The sequence below is a fragment of the Melanaphis sacchari genome, unplaced genomic scaffold (assembly GCF_002803265.2).
Source record: "Melanaphis sacchari strain LSU unplaced genomic scaffold, SCAv2.0 Contig159_pilon_pilon, whole genome shotgun sequence".
NCBI classification, from domain to species: domain Eukaryota; kingdom Metazoa; phylum Arthropoda; class Insecta; order Hemiptera; family Aphididae; genus Melanaphis; species Melanaphis sacchari.
In genome coordinates, this window is record NW_020270721.1 from 501,355 (window position 1) to 517,606 (window position 16,252).

The 16,252-nt window shown below is 26.2% G+C and overlaps 1 protein-coding gene across 2 annotated transcripts in view; it reads right to left on the reverse strand.

The window, feature by feature from the left end:
* Positions 1–16,252, reverse strand: part of LOC112592140 (glutamate decarboxylase) — a 93,250-nt gene that overhangs the window by 44,850 nt on the left and 32,148 nt on the right. Inside the window, exons 1-2 of one of the 2 annotated variants that reach the window (XM_025336136.1) lie at positions 14,072–14,270; positions 12,785–12,878 (exon numbers count right to left, since the gene is read on the reverse strand). In XM_025336136.1, coding sequence (XP_025191921.1) covers positions 12,785–12,857 — 73 coding nt within the window. In that variant the 5' untranslated portion in view covers positions 12,858–12,878; positions 14,072–14,270. Of the gene's footprint in view, positions 1–12,784; positions 12,879–14,071; positions 14,271–16,252 lie in introns of those variants that run through there. The other variant, XM_025336135.1, reaches the window with a different exon arrangement.

The following is a 16,252-nucleotide window of genomic DNA, read 5'->3' on the forward strand; positions in this document are numbered from 1 at the left end:
ATTTATAACATAAATAGTGTATATTTTAAGGAAACTAAGAAAAGTACGTATACAAATAATAATCAAATGCGGGTTTATTTTATTTGCAAATAACTAAAAAATTGTATATCAAAATTTGTCTAAATGTTGAAAATTTTTCAAGAAAAATTAGGAAAATATTCCGAAAATAACTTATTTTTATATTAGGTTATAAAAAATTATTTTCATCAATATTTTTACAACATTATATAACACAGAAGTCTCGCTTAATAGAATCATATATCAAATATGCTAAGCATTTCTTTATTAGGTGCTCGTATTGTAATTGATTTAGTTCTAAGAGAAAATGTTAATAAACAAGTACTTCTTATTTTTATATTGAATGCAATACAAAATAACGAAAAAAATACTTATGTTTGTTTTGTAAACGTCAAGGTTTACTTATACAGAAACCTATAGAAACTACATAATATATTGCATGTGCTTTATTAAGACATTGTTATTTTATTCGTAATATTACATTAAGAATTTGAAAATTGTAAAATAAATGTATGATAATACATAATGTCTCATATGTATAGAATTTCATATTTTTTTTTAAATACTCGGTGGAATTTCAACGAATTAAAATATTTTTTTAAATACAATAAAAAAATAATAATAATACACACCTACTATATAATTTATTTAATGTATTAAAAAATCAATTAGTACCCTCTGTACTTAGTTAATTAACTTAGTCTTTGTGGAGTACACAAGGGATTAGCCTCCTCAAAAAATGTCTACGTGTGATGAGTGTTATTATTATCTATATAGTATCTATGAAGTATATTGGAGTAACATAATGTATATTAATGTATATAATGTATATCTTATGTGAATTGAATTATTTTTAGTCATTTTTAAAATCAACAGTTTTTGTTTTAGACCAAAATTAAAAAATAAAATGTATTAATTTATTAAATATATTTGATAAAAGTTGAAAAGAAAAATGTTCTATACTTCTTAATTAATTATAAATTTTATTTTCCTTGGAAAAATTAAAAATATTATGTTCGATTATTTATTGTAATTAATATGTATTAATATTTAATAAACAATAAAAACAATATTTACGATATAGAAAATAATAATATTTAAATTATTTATTGATGAGAAGGGAGTTGTGCAAACCGTTGTTTTTTTAATTGTTTGCTTTAAAGAAAATAATAATTTCCTTTAAAATTCGACTAAATCTCCGTTTGTGATCTAGGCATAAACCATAATATATCTGTATAAAGCATAATATATTTCAGTATAGTGAAGGTGCGTACATGATAAATCACGATTAAAATAAATAAAAAACTGTTTTATGTTTTGAGAAAATAAAACAGTCGATTAAAATTATTTTCAATTATTGCATCCAATCCGTTTATCCGTCTATATTGTAACACGATCATAATGAAAAGTAGAAATACAAAAAATAATATAATACCTATTATCATACTATAATAATATGCATTAAGTTTGGTAAAACTTTTACTAAAACTTCGAGAAAGAAATTTGTCGATGGTACTAGGGGAAGAAAAGGAAAGTGAAAACAACTATATTATTTTTATATTCATACGCTCGACATAGGAGGCCAAGTTTTTAATAATAATATTATATAACCTGCAAGCGAATAGATAAAACGCGCACGTCAATCAAAATTCGTCATCTTTGTGTGACGTTTTCATCGATCTCCATAACATTATATCATAATCGTATATTCATATTTCGTATTATACGCCTGTCACTATCGCACCACATGACTCTACACAACACGTTTTTTTATATAAGTTAAAAACGAGTAAAAAAATATATTTCAATAAATTAATAAAGTTATTACATCCTTTTTGAGGCATAGAACTCAGTGAAAAAACTATAACCGGTCCGCAGTCGTTTGAGGATTTATTAAATTGTTTTTACCACAAAAAAAATAAATAATATTAACGTGACCATTTAATAATTGATTTACGATTACCTACATAACATTATTTAAGTTCCTCAATGCATAGAGTGAGTATTAATGGTTTATTTGTCTTGTGCGGTTTTAATACGTTTATATTTGTATTTAATAAATTAGTACAACTTCAAAATATCTTCTGTGTAATGGTACACAGACATTACAATTACACTACGAAAATTCAATATGACAATACATAATTTAAAGAATTGCCTACTAAATATGTCAAATTACATAATTTTATGAAAAATATTAATAAAATAACTATATTTAAGATCAGAATAGTTTATCTTGAAAAATATGTAATCACAACACATTACGATACTTAATACTTTTTATTATTTTATTCGTGATAATATATTAGTTTGTAATGTATATATTAAAAATTGCCAACAACTACAGGTAAATTAAAATCGATTTGGTCTAACAGTTTATGGTTGTCGATTTTATATCATTAACTTATTATAAATTAATAATTAATAAGATGTATTATGAATTTATGTACATGATACATATAATTAATATATTGTATAAACAATAAATACAACAAACCTAACACTATACTAATAAAAGTACAAAAAATGAATAGCAATATCAAAAAAGACATATCATGAAATATATTTGATGATATATATATATATTTCTAAATTGATAAACACTGTCTCCACTTAGAATTGTTTTTTGTATAAATACAAGGATATTATCATTAAATTTAAAGAATTCATCAATGACCCACTATATTGACACCTATTGTACAACAGATCGGTACCGACGGTACCTAATTTGTACAAATAATTTTTTTTTTATTTGATATTATTTTATATTTATAATTAGTACTCAATTTAACAAATATAAATATTCAATTTAATCATTTTTTTAAAGTATCAATTAATATGTTTATGATTATTATTATTTTGTTAAGTATATTTTTTATTATGAATATTATTTTTTCATACATTTTATTATTACTGCAGACCATTGGTATTTTTTCCTAAATATGATTTAAATGTATAAGTTTCCAAAAGGATGCATAATAGTTTTAGAAAGAATAAGTCAAGAGATGAAAAATTTTAACTAAAATAAGATAGTAGTGAGAAGGTATCTTTCCTTAGCATAGCTGCTGTACAATTTTATTATATAGTCAGATGAAAAATACATTTTATTATTTTACGACTATGAAATCTCGTTTAGGTTTGAAGTTGAGAATTCGTAAGAAACCTTTGTTCTCGAGGATTATCTTATGATAATCTAAATTTAAACTTCAAATGTCGATGTTAAAAATGACAAAACATAAATTTAACGTTTTAAAGACATTTTAAATTCCAATTAAGCAATATATTTTATTAAAATGCTGTAGAAAAAAAGTATAGGTCACTTATGAGTACCAACTAACAAAATAATCTCACCATTTAAGATTAACGACAAATAAAACATCACAATCATTTTAACATAATATATTATCGATCATAGATTGTTCAATTATAAATCAGCTATTTAATATATTTCTATAATGGTTATTCTGATAACATTTTAAAGCGTGGAGAGCAATAAAAGAACTTAGGATACAGTATGCACCAAACAAGCATTGAAAATTCTGTTCTTAAAATATATGATAAATTATTGGTAGAATGTGACCATCATCTAACATTTTATTAAATGTAAATACCTAAGCTCCTTTTTTTCACGAAAAGTATTAACGTTTTGGGTAATTGATTTTTGCACATTAGGTAATTTTAAGTGATAACAAAACGAAAATTATACATTATCATAATTTAGTTTTTAATTTTTGGATAATATTTGCATACATTATAAATTTTGAGCCTGAGTTATATATTCATTTTACAATGATATGTATTTTATTATTTTTATACCTGTAATTTTGAGCAACTAAACCAAGTTAACTTTTAAATAGAAAATTCAATAATGTATGCATTTATAGTATTTGGTTTTATTCCATAATATAATAATTTGACGAATATAGTTATTCGTAATTATAATTATATTCGTAATATAGTTATTCGTTATTTATTATTAATATTGGAATTCTATTTTAACTTTTAGTTTAAATATATGAAAAATATTTTAAACACTAAACATTATCACTGACTGTTAGCATCATTGTCGTAATAGTTTTTATTGATATTATGGTCACGTGTAGACGAATTAGGAATATTGTTATAGTTAATACAATCAGTATATTTATATAAAGGAGAAGTCACATTGGGGCAAACTAGGAATAATTTTCAAAATATTATAAGACTACAGTATTTTTTATTGAACTGGGATGTCGCCATGTCACGATGTCACCGAAGTGGAAACGAACCATAATAGTAATAAATAACGGTAAACATTCACAATGGTCCGCCATTATTGAACGATTAAACTCGAAACTTTCAATAAAATGCCCAATAATGTGTACTATAACTAAATTGCCTAGAAAATTGTTTATGACTATTGCTGCGTCAGTGATAAATAATTGTGTTTGTCGCTGCAATTTAATAGTAGCAGTATATAAAGTCAAATTTAGAACAACCGATACGTTACAAATTCGTGCGCTTGTGAAAATAATATTGTTTACTTATAGACTATAGGCCAAAAATTCAGAAATGCAATTGTTTTGTTCAAGACGGAGGAATCGAATTTCCGGATACCTATTGTCGATTCATCGCGCTGTGGAATTTTCTGTAGAAATACCGTTAAATTGACTTATTGGCTGGAATGTAATGTAGACAAATTTAGAACTATAGATGAATGCCAGGATAGGTTTGTATCACATTACGTATTTTGTTCTAGACGTATCCAATATTGTAAAATGTATAAGTCGTATATCATATGCTCCACCAAATTATTATCAATTTTCAAAGACTATCTATATTCATCAGCACCTATTGTATTGTAGGTACTAAGTTTGTGTGATAAATCTATTTCAAGACAAATGTCAACCCATCAAAATAATATAGCAATTTATGGAATTGTCCGTGGTTCGAGTAACTTATGTAATACTGTTTAGCTTACGTGCAAAAATCACTTGAAATATTTTGTTACGCAGAGTGCTTTAGGCAGTTCCTAATAAATAATACATATATTATTAGACATGCGCATGAGAGCAGCATAGGCAGTATATGCTGCTCCTAAACTTTTTTCTGGTTACTGAGGCTGTTAAAATATTTAACTAAGGTCTTAGACTATTGGTCTACGATAAGTTTTGTATTCATAAATTTATATTATACAAGTCATATAAATTGTAATAAGAAACAGTTATTGATTACAGAATTACAGTTATAAATTATAATATACAAATCCAATGATATTTTTATCGGTAACTGTAGTTTTAAATTGTAATAATTATAACTCTAAAAATAAATTTAAGTTTATGAAATATGAATATTATTTAATAAAAATTTTTTAAAAAGCAACTAACCAATACCATTTAATTTTAATACTTAAAAGAAAAAAATGAAATAATGTGAGCCTGATCTCATAGCAAATTTAGAAAACGAAGCGGATTATCTTTATATTACCCTTGAAACCAGAGTCTGTGCACGCTTTTAAATATATTATGTTGCTATATAACTTTTTATTTAATAAAGCGTATATAGGTACTCAATAGTCGTTTTAAACAATATTTTATTGCTTAAAGCGAAAAACGATCTGAACGTAATAAAAATTTTAAAAAAAACAACAAAAAGTTATAAAAGGTACCATTTATGATAAATTATGTTAACACGAACTGCAGCCAATGTTGTAAGACTGTTAGAGGACAGTTAATCATGAACGTTACGAAAAATATGGATGTTTAGGTACAACTGTATTATCATATAAACGATATGACATCAGTAAGACGTAGTCATACGAGAAAAAAAATAATAGCTGTTGGTATTTTGTGGAAAGAGCACGTGTCATTTGTTATTCGTGGTTCAAACGGCACGTCGATCGCGCCGAAAAAATCAATTAATCATGGCGTGTAAATAAAAGACACATTAAGCCGGCAGTAAGTAGTCATATTAATATAAAAGAGGGGTCGATTGTATATGCGGCAAGACCTGGCAATAATCCTCTGGACGGGGCGGTGTAGTGGCTGATGGGACCACACCGGGGACTTTGGGACGCGAGTGTTTTCGCACTATAAAAGAGGTTTTGGTTTTGATAGTCTAATAAATTACTCGCCGGTAACCCTCATCGACGAGGATTTGTGCAAGATTGATGGGAAAAGATAAACGCGAAAAAAAGAGAGAGAAGAGAGACTTTGGTTGATAATAATAATAATAAAAAAAGCAAAAGAATACGAAAAGATACTATACATGAACTTCAGTTTGGTGCACGTACCATAAACATTTCACTTACAGCGCGCATAGGTTAGGTTTTTTATCTTATACGCTGTTGGGGAAAAGCAAAAAAAGTCATATTTATATGCACATGCGGCCTACGAACCCTCGGATGTACAGACCACCCTCGTCATTTTCGTCATTGATAAACAAGACTTGCAATCTGATCGTCAACTGCATAATCTTTTCTATATTATTACACATATATACACTGTACCTACTAGCTACTGTAGTTAAGGGTACGAAACGGATCTTGCACGCGTTACACAGGAGAAACAATCCATACAAATAGGTATAATAACATATAAGTATATTACTTATTACTATTACATTATCGAACTATAAGATATATTATAATATTATGATGATTTTTATAGTATTCACTTTTTAATACTATAATAAGCATATTTTAATACTTTAATTCGGTTATAGCGACAACTTAATAATATCATAATAATTGTTTCGTGTAATTGTGTACACCTCCCTCTCATACACTTTTTTCTGTTAGAATTTAGTTTTAATTTTATTTGTAAGATAGTATGTCGTTATTGTTATTAATATTAAATTGTATATGATTTTATGATTTTATTGTATTTATTTGTATCGTATTCTACATTTAAACTTTATAGGCGTTTAATTTATAAAATAATCAACGATAATAAGTATTGTAAAGTCAACTATACAATACCTAGTGTTTAATTAAAGGACGTCGTATCCGCATATGTCATCCTTTGTCTTACTTACGCACAACATAGCAAATTTGAGTTCAGTTAAATCAGTTTTAAGCTGTTTGCTTAATAGTAAATTTATTTATTATTCAACTTGAATATCATCTTAACTTAGGCCCGAGGGCATCACATAAGGTATTATTCATATTTTAATTTGAAATTGAGTTATAACAATGTAAAATTTAAAACTTTAAAATGCTCAAAGTTTATTTTAAAAATAAAATATCAATAAAATTCTACGTGTTATCCCAGATATTCTTACTTTTAAGTTTGATAATAGGTCAACTCTAATAATATATTAGTTATAATATTAAAGCTAACAGCATAAAATAGATTCTGCTAATTTCAAATTTGCTGTAATGTATGTTAGTAAGACGGAGACAACAAATGCGTGATGCATATACGATTACTTTAATACAATAAAACGGTTGTTGGTCCTGACTTTCAGTTTTATTAGATAGATATACTATAAAAATACAGAAAATCTATAATCAAATTTCAGTAAGTTTCTTTAATGTAAAACGTACAATTGCGATTAAAAAAGGTTCGATGCTTTTTTTCTAAAATACCTTTATATTTTTATTGTAAGTTATATTTACTATCCAATTATATATATTGTTTTTTCGTATTATTTGTATTCTGAATTCTCTGAAATTTACTAATGAACATTGTAAATATATTTATTAATTCGTAAAAAAAAATTCCACCGTTTATTAAATAAACAAAAGTTTTACAAACTTTAAGCCAGTAAAACTTTAATGTGTTTTATCAAGAACTTTCGAAAATTTGTAAATGGTTTAACTTTATGGTCGTTATTATAATTAATATTAACTTCTCATAACGTATTTCTGAACACCAATCATTAATTTTCTGTCATTCTTCAAAAACTTTAAAAAATTTAAATTTCAAAAGTTAACGATATTTTTATGTATATTCATTAGACATCAACAGTAATGTCAAGCAAACGCACATAAACAAGTGTCTTATAAATGCTTATAAAAATTGAAAAATATAAGGAAATTTTATTTCATAATAGATTTTTGATAAAAGCAAACTATAATATTATATAAATTTATAAAATAAAATACAATTATTACTTTTGTTTTTAATAATCTTACATACACTTTACACATCTATCTGATTAATCTTAAGAATCACATATATAATATTATGTGTGTGTGTGTATTAATATATTGTTATTTTTGAACAAATTATATATATATTGAAACAAATCTCCCCACTCTTTTGAATCGATTGACTGTCAATATCTATAGTAGGTATTTAATTCTATTCAGTTTCGGAATAGTTGTTTAGGAAATCTTATTACACGTGTCAATTTTGAGAATCGAGTTGTTAGACTAATATAAATCAAGTTTTTTAAGTTATATTTTACAGATCCTAGAAACTTATAACTATAAATACTAGGCTAATCTAACATGATGTAACAACGCATAAATGTACATATTTAATATCTGAAATGGTAATAATACAATACACTGGTAATACCTTAGTAATCCTGTTTTAGGGTGGTATTGAAGATCACTGGAGTCTGGAGTTACGAAATATGAGTCGAACAATTAAATATATTATTAAATTTTATTTAATATAATTTAATATGATTTGACTATAATTAGTAATTACACGTAGTAAAGTAAATCGATTAAAAAATACATTTTAAAAAAGTAGAGTTAATTGCTGTTATTCTATACACTTATTGAGATCCAAACCCGGCTAGATACTGTTTATGTAAATACTTTTATAAAGCTAGTAATCGACGTATCTCATAAATGATAAATCGAAAGTCATTTTACAAAAATCAGACATGTTCACTTTTTAAAATAATTAATATCAATACGAAATTCTTTATCTCATATAAAATAAATTATGATATTTATGAGAACTCCATAAATATTAATTAGATTTGTACCATGGTTGTGAAACTAAAATAAAGATATTTCTTCCACGAAATTGTTTTCATGGAAAATTTGCATAAATTCATAACAATGTCAAATAATAATTATGTTATCAAAATAAATCAAATTAGGTTTTTTTTTTTATTATTATTTTTATTAGCTTCCAACATTTCTAATTATTAAAGCTCTTCAATTATTAATACATAAATGCTAAAAATTAAAAGTCAAGAAACAAAAATATAGGGGAAAAAAAATCAAAAAAAAGCAACAAAAACAAAAAACAAAATCATTAGAGATAAAAGTAATTAAGCTTAGTGTGATATAAAAAAAAAAACAAAACGCGCATAAAACAAAAATAAAAAATAAAATTTTATTTGGTAGTTACAAATTTATAATGTCATTAAATTAAGAATCCAACATTTTTAAAAAAGTTTATTTTGATGATAATAATGTATTTTGAAACTTAGTTTAAAAATATTTAAACGTAACACGTCCAACTGACGTGATATTATTCATATGTAACATTTGGAGTAATTCTTAATGAAAACTATAGAGTGATAGGCAATTAGGGAAAATGTGAGTGAAATCACATACGTATTATACTTCCTCGACGTGGTGTGTACATAAGAGAGAATGTAAAATGCATGCGCAGGAAATAAGTTGTGTTTAAATTAAATTCGGTTTTTAGCAAGAAAAATTAATAACTAGATTATAAAATACTCGTGTATCTAGCTCAGTATAATATAGAATAATATTATATATAATAAATACACTCATGATTGGATGATTGTAAACAGTACAGAATTTCTTTACACAATTTAAAATGCAGTTAATAATTCGGAAGAACTTTTTCGGACATTGGCGAAACTTTCAGATATTTATCTTTTTGGTGAACTGTTTTTTAAACATTGTATGTATATACACAAAACTGCGTAAGCGTTCAAATAAAATATAATCGGATTTTCCCAAAAAAGCAGAACTATCTCAGTTATTGTTGGAATACGGAAAGGACGTTTCGCGGAATTATGCAAAGCACAATTGTTCCCATCTAGACATTTTTGTACATATAACATATACGGAGCGTGTAAGTTTGTGGCTTAATCTTATGTAGACTGCCTTTGCATATTATGTACAAGACTCCACTATGATATATCTATGTTTTATTTCCACAAGAAAATATTATATCGATTAAGTAAACAAGAGATGTCGGAAAAAAACACGAAAATTGTAACGCGAATATTATTTTGGTGAAACACAAACACTCAGTTTATATATTTTATTATTTTAAAACTTTAATATTACACATCGAAAAATATATTTATTTAAAATATATAATTTATTTACTTTAAACTTTTAAAGAATAAATTGAGAGTATAAGATTAACAACTGAGTACGAGTATATATATATATTCAAATCATATTAAAAATGGCGAAGTTAATATTATCGATTAATATTTAATACAACAAATAAAGTATCAGTAATTTTTTTATTTGAAGTTTTTTTCGTTTTTGTACAATATTCAAAACAATTCACTTTTACGGATACAGAGGAATATATTTTGGTAATCCAAAATTAGTTCATAATTTAAATTTTATGAAATGAATAGTACTAAAGTAAGTTGTTAGTATGTTCAATCTCATATTGAAATATATTTAGCTAACGAAGACATAACACATATCTTGATAGGTATCGCTGTTGAAACATGATTTTGTTTAAGATAAGTTTGAAAAATTCAATTGAAAGCATGTTGTTATTACTTGATAAAGACTTGATTAAGAATTAAAAACAGTCGGTAATACTGTACTTAAAATTTGTCAATACTACAATTTAATAAATTGTGCTTAATTATTTTAGTATCGTTTTATATTTTATTGATATAATTTATGTCATATAATGTATTTAAAATTCGAATTATTGTTAAAATTTTCTATACCTATTTATATAGTAAGAAGTAAGCTGTGTAAAATACTTAAATGGTAACCTTGAACATTGCAATTCGATACATAAATTAATATGTTTAGTTGAAAATTTAAATAGTGAATACAAAACTAAAAATCAATGGGTTTTAAATAAACTAATCTATCAATTAATACCAACAATATAATATGAAATATAGGCATGTAGTAAAAAGTTTAGAAATGTATGGATTAAATAAATAGAAAAAACTTTAAGGATGTTCCTATCTATAGATAAGTATGTAATATTATATTAGACACGTATCAGCTGTTTCGTACACGTAGACTAAAAGTATATTAGTAGAAAAAATTTTGAAATTGTAATAATTGTATTTTTAATCGAAATCATACTTATATAAACGACAGCATTCAAAAAGAATAAAAATAACTATGCGTGACGCATTTATTACCTAGCATATACCATATGTTTTATATTATAATTATAAGCGGTTTTAATAATTTTCTATTATGCTATTATAATTTATTATTATTATATAAATGTTAATACTAAAAAAAAACGGCATTCGATTGATATTGATTTTTAGTTCTAGAATAAAAATTTAAGAAAAATAAATAATAACAGAATATTATGTGTTACTAACATAATATTATATACTATATTTCTCTCTAACATACTATTATATATTTAAATGCATCTGTAGGTGTACCTATGTATTATAAAATATAATTTTGCTAGACTAAATACATAAAGAATTACAAGACGAGTTGAAAATTGCAACAGTTATCAGCTTTATAAGAGGGCAAAGAATCCAATGATTAGGACATACGATACAAAGAAGCGAGGATGGTATAAGTACAACAACCCTAAATTGGAAGCCAATAGGAAAGAAACCTCGAGGAAGTCCCAGGAAAATGTTGATGGATGTTGTGGAAGAAATCCTTGAAAGATTGGAAGTACAGGAATGAAGGGAAGTAGTTCAGAATAGGGAAAAATGGAGAGATATTGTGATAGCAGCCAAAACTCTTAGAGAGAATTAAGTGGCAGAGGAAAAAGAAGAAGAAGAGAAATACATGATTTATTGTTTTATTAACTTAAGTTTTTCAATAATTTAATCTATAATTATTATTAATAGATATATTATATTTACATTCTACCTAAAATTAAAATATATTGTCATAAGTTAACACCTCAGTTATATTATTATAAAAAACTTCATGTATTCAACTGTTATAAAATAATAACGAATAAAGTATGATGGTGTATTTTATGTTATAACTTCTTAAACTATTAAATTAATATATTATTATTACGTAAAAAAGTATGCATTTCTGTTATTTTGGTTTAATTATTTTTTTCATGGTGATTCACTTAACAATTATTTTAAGTGTATCATTTAATTATTAAAAAAAAACACAATAATCTTATAACTTATAAGAATTATAAATTATCAATTTTATTTGTTATCCATAAGGCAGTGACATTAAGTTGTTACTTAGATTTCTTAGGATATTATTTTATTAAGTATGTGAAAAAAATAAAAATAATATAAGTAAAATAATTAAAACATAATCTCAATGATTTACGGTTCCTAAACTGTTTTAATAATAAGAAGAAAATGATTGAAAGACAAATCATGATAATAATATTATATCGTATAATATAAGGTAAGTATAGGCAGCACATAATTTAGGATTTAAGAGTTTTTTTTTTTGTTATTGTAGAAATAATATGTTAATTACCAAATATTTATACGTTATTGGTATACTTGGTGCAATAAATAAAATTATCATTATATATATATTACCTAACCTTAGCATTATTACCATACCCACTTATTATACAATTTGTTATATTATCGATACAATTTCAACGTTCAACGTCTACAAAAAAGTTTTTTGTATATCATATGAATTATTATAATAATGATCAATCCTTACCTGTTGAATGGAGTGCAGCTGTGTCCTTTGACAGCTGATACTTGGACTGCTGTCCATCGGGCTTAGAATTCATCGCGACGGCGGTCGGCTGTATCTAAAAACAGTTAAAGAGAAAAAACGGATTTCAAAATATTCTTGATTAAATTATGACATTCATTAATCATTTAACTTGGTTTTATGTGTGAGTTCACGATAAAGCAAGAAGCAAAAAAGGGTTCTAAGTGAGATGTATAGGGAGGGAAATGATAGCATAGGGTGTAGCGTACTTACACAACATAATAATATTTTAATATTATATATGTTTTCGCTGCATTTAACGTGTGCCTGCAAAAGTTTATATATATATATACACGTCGTCGTGGCGCGGAAGAATTCTATGAGACGTATAGTTTACCGAGAGTGGTCCTAAAACTTAAATGATTGCCAATAAAACATAAAAAGAACCTTACAATATGAGATAAATCAAAATAATTCAAAACAAATAATATATAATATCAATAACAAATAAAATAATAATAACAATTCGTTACAGAATTTGTCAGAAAAATAAACCTAGGTTTAATATTTAAATGTATGAGAAATAATAAAATGCATTATATACTCGTGTCATTGACAGTGGCGTCATTTAAGGTGAGAAAAGGAGAAGATAGGTTGACGAGTTGGGAATTTTATTACGTTGTTGGTGAGATAAATATTTATACTTAACATTAATATTATCAAGTATATCGATAAGATTTTAAATTTTCATATATATTATATTTATAGTTACGTATATTATATTACATGTTATGTATATATTACATATGTAAATAATTTAGTGATTGACAATTGCCATAATTATTAAAATTATATATATATATATTGTATCATGCATTGATCTCATATAATTTATCTATTGCTATATCATGTTTTACTTTTAAAAATATTAAATAATGAATATCTAAAAACAGGTATCTATATGTATTAATAATAATTGTTCGACCGACTTCAAGAGCTTACCCCTTAAATTGGAGACGAAAATGTTAAAATCAGCACATAATTTATGGGCTAATAACAATTATTTCGTTTCCCTATTTAATAAAATGTGAAATGTCGCCACTGACAACTCGGTGAACAAACAGTTCAATTTATTTGAAACGATCATTATATCTATGATATAGTATGAATTATATTATTACATAATAATAATAACAACAATAATAGCTATGATATAATAATTATTATAATACAGTCGTCGCAGCGGTAGACCATTTTCCTGCCGCCGACGACGATAAGTCGCGTATTTACCGGATTATTCGGAAGCGTATTTCGCTGCAGGGATGACAGTAAGTCGTGTCGTTCCGGCTAGACGATGATCAAGACTTATTGAAGTAACGCAGTGGCACGGTAGTGGCGATGGTGCGAGAAAGTGGAGTGCGCTCGAAGACAGCAGTCGGCTGCAGACGAGCGAATGCCGTCAGAATGGATTTCGCCCGAGAGAAAACAGGGCACGTCGCGTCGACGGTACCCCCCGCGAGGTCCCGGTTGCAGCCGTCCTCGTTAGACCTACCGAAGCCCGGCGTAGGCGTACGGGCCGAACGCGCGCGCGCACGTCAACCGCCTTCCCATGGACGCGAGTCCGCCTTCAACCCCCCCCGAATAGTCCCCCCTCCGACGGTCATCGGTCGCGTTTACCCCCTTTTCGTCCGCTCTAATCACGGTAGTAGCAGCGGCGGGCCTATAGATATAATATTATACGGAATAATACGATATCGATTAGTATGTAGGCAGGACGCGAGATTCGAGCCGTGGGACAATTTTTTTCTCACCACCCATCCTTTGCGTATTGTACTCACAGGTCTATATATTTGCGTACGTACCAAACGACAGAAATAAAAACACAAAACCGACGCTCTGATATAATTTATCGGTAGTGAATTTATTTAATAAATATTATTATACAACATATTATGTCACTGATACGGACTTAAAATTATTATTTATATAATATTACAAAACTAGCGAATAAATTAATGTACGCGTATACACCCTGTTGCGGTACGTGCAATAATTTATATAAGCCGAAAAAATTACAAAACAGCTAAATACAATAGAAAATATGATTTAAGAATTTCAATAAGAATTACTATACAATAATATATTATTGAAAGTACTACAAGGGCCGACATAAGGTTTTTTCCCACTCAAGGCAAATCTAATTTACACTACTCTTATTCAATAGTTCAATTTTTTGAGAAGGGAAAAATATAAAAATTAAATATTCAAACAAATATAATGAAAAAAATACAAGGTTTATTTTAAAATTGAAATTATACACGATTATACGTTAAAAATATAAAAAAAATAGAATTACAATATCCTAAGTTTATCCAATAAATTTTATTATGTAAGCTAAATAGATCAACTAATATTTTCATATGTAAAATCAGTCAATATAATTTTAACTCTGAAGGTTCTAAATGATTTTCTTTCAGTAGAAATGATAACAAGTTCATTTGATAGGATTGACACAGACATCACAGACATTGTTAAAATGATGCAAAGTTCTACAATTATGTTTAGTAAAATTGTTATTATTTATAAATTATAATACATTTTAAGTTTTAACACTCCCAATATTGAATACTATTGCAGTTCAATAATTTGGATACTGTTTTATTAAATCATATGTCATTTTAATTGTAATTTTAAACTGCTTTACTGACATCACCATTTTCTAAAAGTGTATAATATGTTCTTTAAATTATTTATGTCATATAAAAAATTAAACATTAACACAACTTTGTCATAATGCATTTGCTGAAATATTTCTTCAAGAAAATTTATTGCCACTTATAATTTATGGTGAAAGTATAATTTAATATTAAATTTAGTCTTTGATAAATTATGATTTCATCGGGTTATTCATAAGAAAAAACCAGTTTATGTTTTTGTAGGTAAATTTAAAATTTTCCACTCTAATTAGCTACCTATTTTGCTATAGCTAACCTTATACCTAATAGATAAAAGTATAAATTCGAAAAAATATTTGCTAATATTACGGTAATAAATTGCAGGCTGCTTAGTCCCACGAAATGAATGTGCACAAAAACTAACTGTATACAAATCGTGATACTATAAGACACGACACGTGACCAATTGGACATGGGGTAAAACCATTGTACATCGGCCGTGAACTTCCAAATATCTCGAATAGCTCACAAACATAATAACATGAGGTACGCGATTATAATCACGAATCATGAATCTTATTAATTTTTAGTTTATGCTCAAAAAATTAATCGCAAAAAATACAGATAAAACGAAAATCCCCTTAATTTTCAAATTACTACTTCATAATATCTCATTTTCTGTAATATTAATAACTAGTATTCTTTACAATATGTATTTATTTTAAAATGAAAAGAATCGAAAATCGCGATCACACCTTTGGTTGAAATTATAAATGAAAAACGGTGATATCATAAA